At 41.3% G+C, this 13,522-nt stretch overlaps 1 protein-coding gene and 1 long non-coding RNA gene across 2 annotated transcripts; both read left to right on the plus strand.

Moving 5' to 3' along the window:
• Nucleotides 1-442: 442 nt before the first annotated feature.
• On the plus strand, nt 443-10,136 carry LOC138605288 (polymeric immunoglobulin receptor-like). The gene is made up of 5 exons (XM_069677434.1): nt 443-528; nt 4,092-4,397; nt 5,636-5,959; nt 6,068-6,376; nt 10,054-10,136. Exons 1-5 carry the CDS (start codon nt 489-491, stop codon nt 10,134-10,136), a joined length of 1,062 nt encoding a protein of 353 aa, XP_069533535.1. The 5' UTR covers nt 443-488.
• Nucleotides 10,137-11,015: 879 nt separating this feature from the next.
• Nucleotides 11,016-12,734, plus strand: LOC138605908 (uncharacterized). The gene is made up of 4 exons (XR_011309341.1): nt 11,016-11,277; nt 12,015-12,101; nt 12,459-12,517; nt 12,706-12,734. It is a non-coding gene; the product is annotated as an uncharacterized lncRNA (long non-coding RNA).
• Nucleotides 12,735-13,522: the final 788 nt, after the last annotated feature.

Here is a 13,522-nt window from a genome sequence, read left to right on the forward strand (position 1 = left end):
CATGGAGATGATGCTCATGTTGTCCCTGATTTGTCTCATAGCACATGAAGAACACCACATGGAGATGTTCACAAGGTTAAACTCTGGATTTTAAGCTGACGTTGTTGTTCTTCACACAGAGACAATAACACATTTTTAGTGTCACTTCCTGTTAGACAGAATAAGACATAGCAAAAAGCGAAGTGAACAACACCTGGTAATAACCACGGGGAACTTTCTTCATGATGCTCAGAGGTGATGAAATATAAAAAATGACAATGAGAACACGTTTTTTTATTTAAACAGTGCACGGTTCCACTGGAACTAAAAGGGTTAAAACTGTGTTACAGAAACTCCTTTGCAGTGAAGGAAGGTGGAGGAAGAGGATAAGCAGCAGCAACTTTCATGCCACCTAAAATATGACATCAGGAAACACGGCGCTGCAGACACACCAAGAAAGAAAAGAGGAACTAACAAGTGAAGCTGAATAATTCTACAGAGGATTCAACATGAGAAGCTTCCTCCTGCTCGTGCTCTCCCTGATGACAGGTAAGAAGCTTAAAACTGACCAAGACTTTAAATCAGAGTATAATTCAGAACATCCACTGGTCTGTTTCTAGAGCTACTTTTGTATTTGTACTCAAACACAGCAGCAGACTCACTTTACTACTGCTCCACTGAACTGCACTCTTTTCTGTATTTCTGGACTTTTCGTTTCACGTTTGATTATCAATTTTTAAAATCACCTAATTTTAATTCATCTTAACTGTTATTCTTTTTATATTGTGTTTAAAATATTCTAATGAAAGTCTTTGATGTCTCTAATGAGCGTCCTCTGTGCAGGAAATGTGATCTTTAAAGTTGCTTTTGCCAAAACCAATTCTGTCTGCTGCTATTCTGTCTTTTATGTCGTCTTTTTATTTTTATTCATTTATTTATTTATTTATTTATTAAAACCTTTTATGGTCTTTCATTGCTTTTATTTTCATTTAATTTTTTCATTTATTTTTCTCTTAATTTGCATTGCTTATTGCTCGAAATGCCTCTCTTCCTGTTTTCTCACTTTTCTTCTTTTGAATATCCTCGTTTTGGCCTCATCGTTGAAAGTTCCTTAAATCTGTTTTGTGTTCCGTGATCCTCCTGAGTCCCTGCCTTTGCTCTGTCTGTCAAAGCACTTTGTAAACATCCTGTTTTTAAAGGTGCTACATAAATAAAGTTATTATTATTATTATTATTATTATATAATCTGCTACATCCAATACTATTTAAATACATTTATTTTACAGTAGGTAGTTCATCAAACAGTGCCACCGCTTATTATACAGCAATCAGCCATAACATTATGGCCACTGCCTGGTATAGTGTAGGACGTGAGCAGCAGATCCTTTAAGCCCTGTAAGCTGCGAGGTGGGGCCTCCATGGATCAGACTTGTCCAGCACATCCCACAGATGCTCCATTGGATTGAGATCTGGGGAATCTGGAGGCCAAGTCAACACCTTGAACTCGTCGTCGTGTTCCTCAAACCATTCCTGAACCATGTCTGCAGTGTGTCAGGGCGCATTATCCTGCTGAGAGAGGCCACTGCCATTAGCTGGTGCTCACGTGCCCATTGTAGGAACTTTCTGTGGTGGACAGAGGTCAGCATGGGCTCCCTGACCGGTCTGCGGCTACTCTCACGGGCAGGCGGTCAAGCCTTCACTCCCCACGCGCATCAATGAGCGTTGGCCACCCATGACCCTGTCACCAGTCCACTGGTTTTCCTTCCTTGGACCTCTTTTGGTAGCTACTGACTACTGCAGACCGGGAACACCCCACAAGAGCTGCAGGTTTGGAGATGCTCTGACCCAGTCGTCCAGTCATCACAGTTTGGTCCTTGTCAAAGTCGCTCACATCCTCACGCAAACACTTGCTGTTTTTCCTGCTTCTAACACGCTTCGATTACAAAATGTTCACTTGCTGCCAAACATATCCCACCCACTGACAGGGGCCACTGTCACTGCCACTGGTCATAATGTTATGGCTGATGCCTGTTAATTAAAGCTTACTGCACAAGGAGCTGTCAGAACACATGTTTCTGCAGCCTGCTAACAAAAACATCCCTTTGAACGCAGGCCGCGATGCTTTTGAATACATTTGGGATACTTTTAAAATAATGAAATACCATTGAAACATGGGTAATGCTGAACAAAGATGCAATAATTATTGTGGTGTCTCGTCTAAAGTCTAGAAAAGAAGAAGTGAAAAGTCACGTTTTATTCAGGAAGGAAAAAGGCCCGTCATTTCAAAAAGGGGTCGAACAGGTGCCAAACCTGTTAGATTATTCAAACTGCCTCGAGGAGCCGGAAATGTAAAGTTCTGTTTGTTAATAAGAGATTCATGTGTCAGTATGATCCACATAAAAAGTGAATAAACAGCACCAGGTGTTTGTTGTGCTCGTGTGTGTGAAGCTGTCAGACCTGTGTAGTAAATTATGGTCTTGTCTGTCATGTGTTCTCAACATTTCCTGAGTGACATCCTGATGAACATCACATGAACAGACCGCACAGACCCACTGAAGTCTCGCACTATGCAGCTTAACAGACGACCTAAAGGCTTGTTTCCACACAGTGTTTCTTCCTGAGTGTCGGCGTCTTTTGTAAAATTGTTTCCAAAAGAGGAAAAGTGCAGCAGACAGCGTGCTGTTGAGTCTGAGGGCCACAACCTTTTCGTGCGGCTGCTGCAGGTTCCTGTAATTAAAAAATCTCGACGTGTTCCAGAAAGGTTTTGGTGTCGTCACCGCCGCTCTTTTTAAAACAACCATAGGGAGCAGGTCTTATCAGCCTAACCAAGAAAATGGAGGAGCGATGTTTGTCTGTCCCAACGCGTCCAACATATCAGACAAAATTCATCTAACAACAGCTCTTATGCTGCGTTCCAGACAACTGGGAACGCGAGAACTTCCCAGTAGGAATTTCCAACTTCCGAACTCAAAGTGCTTCAGGTGCACAACGCCAAACATAAATAAAAAACATAGCCGACCGTGACAAACTGACGTTTCTTTAGCAAGTCGTTAGACAATTTCACTTGTTTCTTTGCATTTTCAAAGTTTGTCATAGTTTTCGATAAAATGCAGGCAAATATAAATTATGTTGCAAGTCAGTTGATAGTTTGCGTTAACGATGTGCCTCTCCGTGGGTGCGGCCATTGTTGTGTGACATCAGAAATCTGATTCTCGTGAAGTCGGGTTGATGAAGCTGCCCCGAGTTAGAAAGTAGGATGTCCGACTTTGAATGGCGTTCCAGAGCAATTTTTCTAGTCGAAGGTCGGAAGAACTCGACTTCCGAGTTGTCTGGAACGCCCCATTAGACGAGGCGATGACAATCACCGTTTCGTTGTCCCCTACAGATTGTGTCATGCACACACATCCTTGACACACTACAACTAGTGAGCGCTAAGAAGCCACATCCTCCAGTACACACTCGTAGTGAAAATAAAAGCTTTTATTTCCACACTCAAGTGCTCGTTCCCAGCACTTAGACAGACCTAACACTGTGGAGACACAGGCCCTACATTCTAATCTAGATACAATATCAACATTTGGTTACTTTCCAGTCTCTTGACATTTTGCACAGGAACAGGGCTTTTATCCAGGCTTTGTTATAGCTGCTGCTAACAACGGCACTAAAAGCAGTGATTTAGCAAAGCAGTAAATTTGAGACGACAAGAGACTTTGACAAACATGTACTCACACACACACACACACACACACACAGGGAATTTGTTTTTTATTGCTCACAATGTACTTCTGTACACTTCTTCACGCTGTAGAGAAACAAGTGTAAATCTACGCTTGCGTACGTATTTAATGTATTTAAAGCACCACTGACCAACAACTAGAAAGAAAGTCTCCAGATAGTCGACTGCTGTAATGTCAGATATAGAGAGTGTAAAAAGTGCAAAGACACAGTATCTACAGCAGGACTTGTATAAACAGTGACGGTGCGTGATAACACTGTATGAACACGTAGAACACACAGGATGCATTTAAATATTTAAAGAGACACAAGCAGAAGTTCTGGGACTGTTTCAGTGTCTGACATGATGTGAACTGTTGTCTTTGTCTGATCTACAGGAGGTGAGGCCTCAGCTCAAGTGGAGGGATGTGCGGACGGATGGGTTGACTTCACCTGCCCATATCCAAAAAACAAAGATGGACAATATGAAAGTTTGTCTGTAGTGAATCCAACGAAAAAATCCCTTAAAATCACTAAAAAGGACGAGGATGAAATCCGTGACAGAGTTCACGTGGCCCGTGATACCGATAATAAAAAAGTGAGGGTGATCATCAAACAGCTCAGACAGGAGGACATTGACGAGTGGAAGTGTGAATTTGGTTCTTCTACTAACCAACACAAGGGCCTACAGGAACTGGAAACTGGTAAGAGAAAACTTTTCTTGTAATCTGATTGAAATAAACTCACATTTAAAACTAACTCTCACTTCTTCACATGAAAACAAGAACAGAATAAAAGATAACGTGAGATTTAGCAACAATACATAAACCACACATTCTACTGTGTAAAGGTAGGATGATATGCACATCCATACATGGCATCATATTAATTATGACATTATGACATTACGATGTAACATTTACTTTTCATTGTGGGCGACGGAAGTTAGAACGTAAGGTACGTTTGTGGTTTGCTCTGTTGCATACAGAGTGGAACGTACGACGTCTGTAGTTAGCCTGAAGCCTCGTGTTTATCACGGCGGCTCCCTCACCTCGCTCTGTAGGTCCTGGTGCACGTTCTACCTTCCTGGTCGAAGTACCTGCGCTTGCAGTTCTTCTTTCTCTTCTTTTTGAGGTTTTCCGGCCATTTAGGTTGTTACATTACTGTAACATTACATTACTGGCACATGGGCATTACGGCAGTGAAACATCTTCAGTTTTATACATGAATGTTTGATATTATATATATTTTGTATGAAACATTAACTGTATTGAACTTACGTCTTGGCTTAGACCACTGCAAAATGGTACAAAAAAACTTGTAGAAATGACATCACAATGATTAATTGTGTGAAAATGACAAAAAAAAAAACGACGCTCAGATGAAGCAAAGTCTAAAAAGACCGTCAGCCAGGAAAATCAAGAGTTACAACCGGTTATCTGGGAAGTGTGCTCCCTCAATTACTGTTCATTGCAAAGGTGCTGCCAAAGAGAACAAAACTGACATCTTCAGGATTAGATCTTTGACATGAACTCGAACAAATCATCACAACTAGTAAAAAAAATCCTGTTTTGTGACACGTTGATGTTCTGACCTCGTTTTAGACGATTGAAAAATGGGTCTAAGATGTTTTAGACCAGTGTTTCCCAAAGTGTGGGTCACAGCCCACTGGTGGGCCTCGAAGGTACTGCAGCAGAGGCCGGTTCCACATTTAAGAGTTTTTATTTGCCACAGGCCAACTTGTACATGATTTTTGATTGGGCCCTCCTGATCTGTTTGTGTTTGATTTCTCTGTGTTTGCAGACTCCCTGTTATCTTGCTGTACTTTGAGTGTTCTTGTTTCTGCATGTTAGTGAAGCACCTTCTCATTCCAGTTTTTAGATGTGTTTTAGAAAGTCTACTTACTGACACTTTACATGTTTTATTTCTGTTTTGTTTACAGATGAAGATGAGTGCCAGAAACCATTTCACCAAGCTGCGTACAAAACAGCTAAAACCACCATCGCATGTGAATACCCAGAGAACAGTTATGAGTCCAATGTCAAGTTCTTCTGCAAAGAGAGCGGTTCCATCTGTAAGGACATTTTAGCAACACAATCGTCTCCACTGAAAAACAGGATGTTCACTCTCACAGAAAGCTACAGAGGCTTCAACGTGTCCATCAGTAAAGTGTCCTCGCAGCATAAAGGTGTCTACTGGTGTGGAGTGAAATCTAAAGACGGAAGTTACCAAGCTGGACTCAGACAAATACGACTGACGGTTGAAGGTGAGTCACACACAGCTGACACTGTTTGATTCACTAACACCTTTAATGAAGGTTTCTTTTCAATATGTTGTCAAATACACTCAATGCTGTTTGTCTGTCTGTCTACAGATATTCAAGCTGACTTCAAAAGGTCTCCAACTGTTGGACATAATCTTACATACTGGTGTAAATACCAAGAAGAATCACACATTTTCATTTGTAAGGGAGAAGATCCTTCTATTTGTCCACCTCTACTAAACAACAGCGAGCAGACGAGCAATGAGAGGTTTTCCATGGAGGAGGATAAAACAAAGAAAAATATCACCATTACAGTGAGACATGTAACAATGCAAGACAATGGGACATACTGGTGTGGAGCAAGAAGCACTGACAACACTCGCAGCAACACATTCTTCCACAGATTGTCATTGATCGTAGGTGAGTGAGCTGATATTTTGTTTTGTTGATTTTAAGGAGTGTTACTGATGGATAGAAACCAGGATCAAAATGCTTCATAAATGTTTGATTATTGTTGGACTGTTATTTTGATAAATGTGTTTTTGGTCTGTAGAGTTTAGGGGCCGTTTTTAAGAAAGAATAATGAAAGATTCCATCCACTCCAAAATATGTATTCTCCGTGTCTGTTTGCTAAAATGTTTCCTGAAATGTTTCCTAAGAGATTTAGTGTTGCATCGTATCACAGATGCCATTTTACAACAACTTTTAAAGGATGTGGCCTTGGCCTGGGGAAGAGGTCATCCATCGGCTCTGGTCTGACGTTTCTGGGAGCAATAGCAAACTTTTTACTTAAAGTGGTAATCTTGAAGATCTGTTTCATTCTCTTTAACGGCACCTATGGCGATAAACAGTAATTGCAGGAGCACACTTCCCAGATATCCAGACAGTGCTGCATGTGTGACGTCCACGGTCGGCTCCGGTTGTAACTCTTGATTTTCCTGGCTGACGGTCGCTTTCCTTTTCAGACTGTTTGCTTCATCTGAGCGTCGAGTTTGTTTCTTCTTTGGATTTTCACTTCTTGTTGAAGTTGTATCTGTAGTCATCCATCTTTTCTTTGTTTGTTCAGCCATAGTAGATTACTGTTTACTCGCAACACTCGCAGAGAGCGGACAAGCAGCAGCTTAGCTCCGCCTACCCTCTCTGGCAGACCAACCACTGCTGGCTGATGGAAAACGCGTCACTAACTGGGCGCCGCTTGGGATTTTTTCCGTGAATGTCGCCACAGACACCCATAACAAAATGAACTGCTGAGATGATGACGCTTCAGAGCTGCACATGTTTTGACATAGTTTTTATGATTTTATAAATATATCCAGATATATCTTTGATTTGGAAAAGCCAATCACTTTCTAACACAACAACAACAACAACAAAAATGTCCTGAGCGCAGACGAGAGGGGACTTGTCAGTACAGAGAGAAAGATAGTGAGTGTTTCAGAGACAACATGTATGAGTGTTCACAGTTTGGATGTAAAGCAGGCCCTGGAACTTCCTCCACTATCTACCAAAACCACAACCCAACACTGTAACATTGTTGCAGATATTACTCATGTGTCATTAGCATACACTGTGACACGGCATTAGCAAAGATGCTAATAATAATGTGTCCAGGGGAGAACTTTAACCACCTCTGACCTGACTGACTCTCAAGTGGCAAACAGTTTTTTTATGTTCCGGACCAGGTGATTAGGGTGAGCTCAGTCACCTCTGATCATGTGAATCTTTACACCAGTCAAAGTTTTTTAAGACATATGGACTCAACAGCTTCTTGTCACTATATTGAAGCTGGTAGTAGGATGTGAAATGTTATTGAAATTGACCAAGAATACAGAGTCAGAGTTACAGTATGTTGTTTTCACAGTGACTGACTAAGAGTTAAAGTCGTCTCTGTCACATGCACAGAGTTTTCTGTAAAGTTCCTCCAAGATGTCTGCTGAAGTTAGAAGAAACAAAACCTTTCAAATGTGAAGAAGCAAATCGGTTTCGCAACTACAGGACGTGGTTTAGTATTGAAAGTGAGGCTGGATAAGACAAAAAGGTGTGAAGTGATTACACGAAACACAATCAACCCAAATACTTGGGGTGAAGTTACCAAACAAATGATGCATGAGCTTCGTGATTTTTCTCCCCAAACTTTTACTTTCTCCTGAGCCAAAGATCGTGATGTAAACATTTAGTAATTATGTCCAGAACGTATTTAAAACTTTATTCTAACAATGTCCACAGATGATGGGATGACATTTAACCTCCAGTGTAGGTTTCATAAGACTTTCTGACAGTGCTGAGGTTTGGATCTAGTTGTTGCATTCTCCCTGGGTTGCTTTTTAACACCTTGTTCGTGAGTTATAATCACCTTCATCATGTTGTCATCTTGTTCAGTTACTTTCACTTCCTGCCCGTGTTTCCTGCAGGTGTGATGGCCTGAAACACCCTGATTGCAAATACAGATTAAACGCAGATTAGTTTTTTTTAAGTCCTGATGGCAATTTTTTCTCAAATCAGATCAAAGCCAGATTTGGAGGTGATTTGAAATCTGATTTCTGCAGATACATCTTAGTTCAGACGCTATGGTCACTCAAAAGTCAAAGTCCTTTTTGAGTCGTCTGAAATCCAACACACAACGATGATGTCAAATCCAGTGCAATAGAAGTGCATCGAGCAGCCAGGAAGAACATGTAACGTGCCCAGTGCTCAAGTGTTTTCCAGTGTTTATATGTTGGGTGTTTTGATCACCTGCCTTCTTCCTAAAGTACTTTTTTGTCTTCTCTTGTTTCGTCCTTTGCCTGCCTCGCCATGTCAGAAGCCTTTTTTTGATCTTCCTTTTGAATTAAACTTTGCCTCTGTAGTCGGCACTCAGGTCCTAAATCCTGTATTCCTGTTTCATGCTTGCAGAACTGTACTTGCAAGTGTTTCACCGTTAGGGATGGGTATCAAGAACTGGTATTTTTTGGTTCCGGTATGCGATTGGTCAGTACTGAAAGAACTGATAAGCTCATGGACAAACAGTGTTCCTATTGTTACTTAACATGAACAGTCCCTCATGTTTGTTTGCTGTTTCATTCTGATGCAGCTGGCATCAGTGATGACCCCTAGTGATGACGAAGCTGCCCGGCGTCAGGCGGTGATGTTGCACTGTAGTGGTCTCATGCTGGAGGAAGTCTAGTAGGTCTATATGGTGGACAGAGCAAAGTGTTCAGTGTTCAGGGCTCAGATTACCAAATTTAACTCTGGTGCATCTTCCTGCCATTTATGTAAAAAGGTAAGGGGGGTAACACCAGCAAACTCACCAAACACTTGCAAGTTCATTCCATAAGTCTGAAGCAGTGCAGCGAGTTTGACTGCTTTAGCAAAGCGGCTAATGCTAACACTGTTGCTAGCGTTACTGCTAGTACATCTGAGTGCAGCCTCTGAGTCCAGGTGGCTCTGATAAGGTTAGCCAAACTCAAAATGCAGTTAAAACACATGGCTCTTATAAATGAGCCTGTCGTTGTTCAGTCACTTCTTATTTATGTTCCAAATGAATCCATAGACAGCGTCAGTCAAGCAGCAGCCCCAGCTTCATCTGCTGGGGGTAATGTTAGAAGTCAGACACCCAAGACACCTGTCGCCATGGTTACTGTAAAATTAACTTCAGAGTTGCCATGACAGCCAAAAACTGTTTGTATTGCTTGTGATTGAAACTGTTACTACATGTACCGTCAATGTTAACTGTTGTTACTGCAGGGAGACGACCACAGCCCTGAACCCCACTTACACCCCCCCTCCAGAGGCACATTGTCTTTATGTTTTGCGTCAATTAACCAGTAGACCAACCAGTAGTCTCAATAAAAGTATCGATAACCGTCGGTATCATTGAGCAGTAACGGTATCCATATGTATCGGTATTGGTACTGACTGTATTGGTAAAGTCCCAACGATACCCGTCCCTATTCATGACGATTTGTTAGTCTCAGTGTTGTGTGGAATCTAACCTCTGGCTTTGTTCTCACAGTTTGTTTCTTTATTTCTCTCAAAATAATCAATTCATCAATGATTTTGCATTTAGCAGGTTTTGCATTTTCCATTTATAATTTGATTTCACGTTTGCTCACTTTCAGTACCATTATCCACAACTGCTGTTTCTACAACCCAGTCGACTCCTGTAGCCTCTGGTGGTTCTGGTAAGAGAGCAGGTAAATGACTTCAACCTCCTGCAGGAGAGCAAGAGGAGTCAGAGGAGGACCATGTTCTACATGTTTTTAAATCATTTATGCAGTCACGTGTTGACGGATTTTTTTTTTTTTTTAAACTCTTTTTATTGGTTTTTCATTTTTATAAGCACAAACATTAGAAAAGAAACAAACCAGACAACAAAACACGTAACAAAACAAAAAAGTCCCAAACTAACGGTGAGCGCTGCGCTATATATTTCTACATATGCATAAAATAAATAAGTAAATAAAAAGACGACAGGAGACAGGTAAATGAAGAGCATATACATGAAATAAATGAAAAGGCAGACAGACCTCATCTTCCAGGGACAGATGATGAGTTACAGCTTCTGTAAAAAGGAATGCAATGTTTCCCAGATCCTCCAAAACTTGTCCGATTTGTGATTAAGGTCATGAGTCAACTTCTCGAGAGGAATAAGAGCAGAAATCTGTGATATCCACATGTCGACTGTAGGGATCCGAGGAGTTGACCACCGTAGCAAGATACATTTTGTAGCCAAAAACAAAAGAAGGGTCTACAGAGATTTGGTGTCCGTGTCCGAGAAATTGTCTGGAGCATGGTTAAGTAGGCAGAAAGAAGGAGTCAACAAAAACTGTTTGTATTGCTTGTGATTGAAACTGTTACTACATGTACCGTCAATGTTAACTGTTGTTACTGCAGGGAGACGACCACAGCCCTGAACCCCACTTACACCCCCCCTCCAGAGGCACATTGTCTTTATGTTTTGCGTCAATTAACCAGTAGACCAACCAGTAGTCTCAATAAAAGTATCGATAACCGTCGGTATCATTGAGCAGTATCGGTATCCAGATGTATCGGTATTGGTACTGACTGTATTGGTAAAGTCCCAACGATACCCGTCCCTATTCATGACGATTTGTTAGTCTCAGTGTTGTGTGGAATCTAACCTCTGGCTTTGTTCTCACAGTTTGTTTCTTTATTTCTCTCAAAATAATCAATTCATCAATGATTTTGCATTTAGCAGGTTTTGCATTTTCCATTTATAATTTGATTTCACGTTTGCTCACTTTCAGTACCATTATCCACAACTGCTGTTTCTACAACCCAGTCGACTCCTGTAGCCTCTGGTGGTTCTGGTAAGAGAGCAGGTAAATGACTTCAACCTCCTGCAGGAGAGCAAGAGGAGTCAGAGGAGGACCATGTTCTACATGTTTTTAAATCATTTATGCAGTCACGTGTTGACAGATTTTTTTTTTTTTTTAAACTCTTTTTATTGGTTTTTCATTTTTATAAGCACAAACATTAGAAAAGAAACAAACCAGACAACAAAACACGTAACAAAACAAAAAAGTCCCAAACTAACGGTGAGCGCTGCGCTATATATTTCTACATATGCATAAAATAAATAAGTAAATAAAAAGACGACAGGAGACAGGTAAATGAAGAGCATATACATGAAATAAATGAAAAGGCAGACAGACCTCATCTTCCAGGGACAGATGATGAGTTACAGCTTCTGTAAAAAGGAATGCAATGTTTCCCAGATCCTCCAAAACTTGTCCGATTTGTGATTAAGGTCATGAGTCAACTTCTCGAGAGGAATAAGAGCAGAAATCTGTGATATCCACATGTCGACTGTAGGGATCTGAGGAGTTGACCACCGTAGCAAGATACATTTGCAATACAATTGTCTGGAGCATGGTTAAGTAGGCAGAAAGAAGGAGTCAACAAAAACTGTTTACCAGTGGCCTCCTGGATTACAGAGTGAACCCCCTTCCAGAAAGTCTGGATGCGGTCACATGACCAAAACAAGTGAATGAATGTACCTTTGTGTATTTTACATTAGTGTTGACGGATTAAAACAATACTGCATATTTTCTTGCAGATGGCTTGGGGTTCATCATTGCTCTGATCATCTGTGCGGTTGTGCTGCTGCTGCTCTTCCTGCTAATTTTGATCCTTATCTCCAAACGTAAGAGAGTCATCACCAGTTTGCAGAACATGAAACACGTACATATTTCACAAACCACACTGACGACACCTCCTACCTGTGATGTTTATATGAGGTCAAAGCAGGCAGACTGACTACATGTGATATTAATCATGTCAGAAGGTTCCTCTGTCTTTCATCTTTTTCATCTCCAGTGATACACATTTGTAGATAAGTGCTAAAAGTTAAGTTAAGTGAAATACAAAATCACAAACAAGTGAAACTCTACAAGTGCAACAGTATTTGTAAATGAGGTGCATACTGAGGCAAACTCGCCAGATTTGCTTCAAGTGTTGAAATCAATTTACATCACAGAATTTACAGAATGCTGTCTTCCAGGTTTCTCACATTCGAGAAGGACAAGAAATGGAGCAGCAGCAGCACCGAACATCAAAGAGGTAAATGCATTAAATGTGAATGAATAATAATAGAGTTAGCAGTGGATTACTCATAACCATCTGTGCCAAACATTGAAGTATTTGTGTTGCAAATACAACAAAGAACTCGATGAGAATAAATGTTTCCAAATAATACCTTATTCATACTGCTCATTGTTAGGTGGAAACAAACTGTTTTGTCTTGGCAGGATTACATCTACACGGAGATTCAGGAGCGCGTCAGGAATCCAGACTCAGGAGATGCAATGAAAACGATTTATGCCACGGTCGACTTTCCCACAAACCCCTCTGCCTCGCTGCATTACTCTGTCGTCAACTTCCGAAAAAGCTCTGATAAAGCTGGTGGTGAGGCAGTGATCCTCAAACCCAGCTCCTCTGCCTGTGAATATTCTTCTGTCAAAAACAGCCAAAGTCAAGCCGACGGTGCTGTCAATCATCCGTCCACACCTTCAGAGGATCCTCTCTACTCAACGGTCAACAAGAAGCAGAAGCAGTGAGGAGACCGACTCTGTCAGGAGTCAGTGAAATGAAATTCATGTCCTCCACCGAGAGGATTATTTTAGTCTGTTTAAGATTTGTATCTAAATTGTTGGAATGCTGTAGTATGTATAGATGGCACGGTGGTTAGAATTGTCGTCTCACACTGTGTTCTAACTGAATGCGAGGCGAGCGAGCGTCACCGACAAAATCAGTTTAAATACATCGTTTTCTGTTGGAGTGTCCTGACTGGCCGCGAGCAGCTCGCCGTTTTGATCCCGACGCCCTGTTTCTATTTTATTCCTGTCGCTCGTGTGGACAAGGACGAGGAACTTTAAAAAGTTCAAACGAGCCGTTACCTGTATGACACCTTCTCATTCCACTTCAAAAATCTAAATAAGGTGGCAGCTGGCTGGAGGGAGATGGCCAAGGAGCTGAGGGCGTCCAGTAAGAAAATGTTTACTGATATTCTTTTACTTTTCTTGCTCAACAGAGCTCGTCAGCTTTCTTTACCAGGAGAAGCATCTC

The sequence above is a fragment of the Semicossyphus pulcher genome, unplaced genomic scaffold, assembly GCF_022749685.1.
Source record: "Semicossyphus pulcher isolate SPU_LCO1_2020_fin unplaced genomic scaffold, fSemPul1.0.p SCAF_3, whole genome shotgun sequence".
In the NCBI taxonomy this organism is placed as follows: domain Eukaryota; kingdom Metazoa; phylum Chordata; class Actinopteri; order Labriformes; family Labridae; genus Semicossyphus; species Semicossyphus pulcher.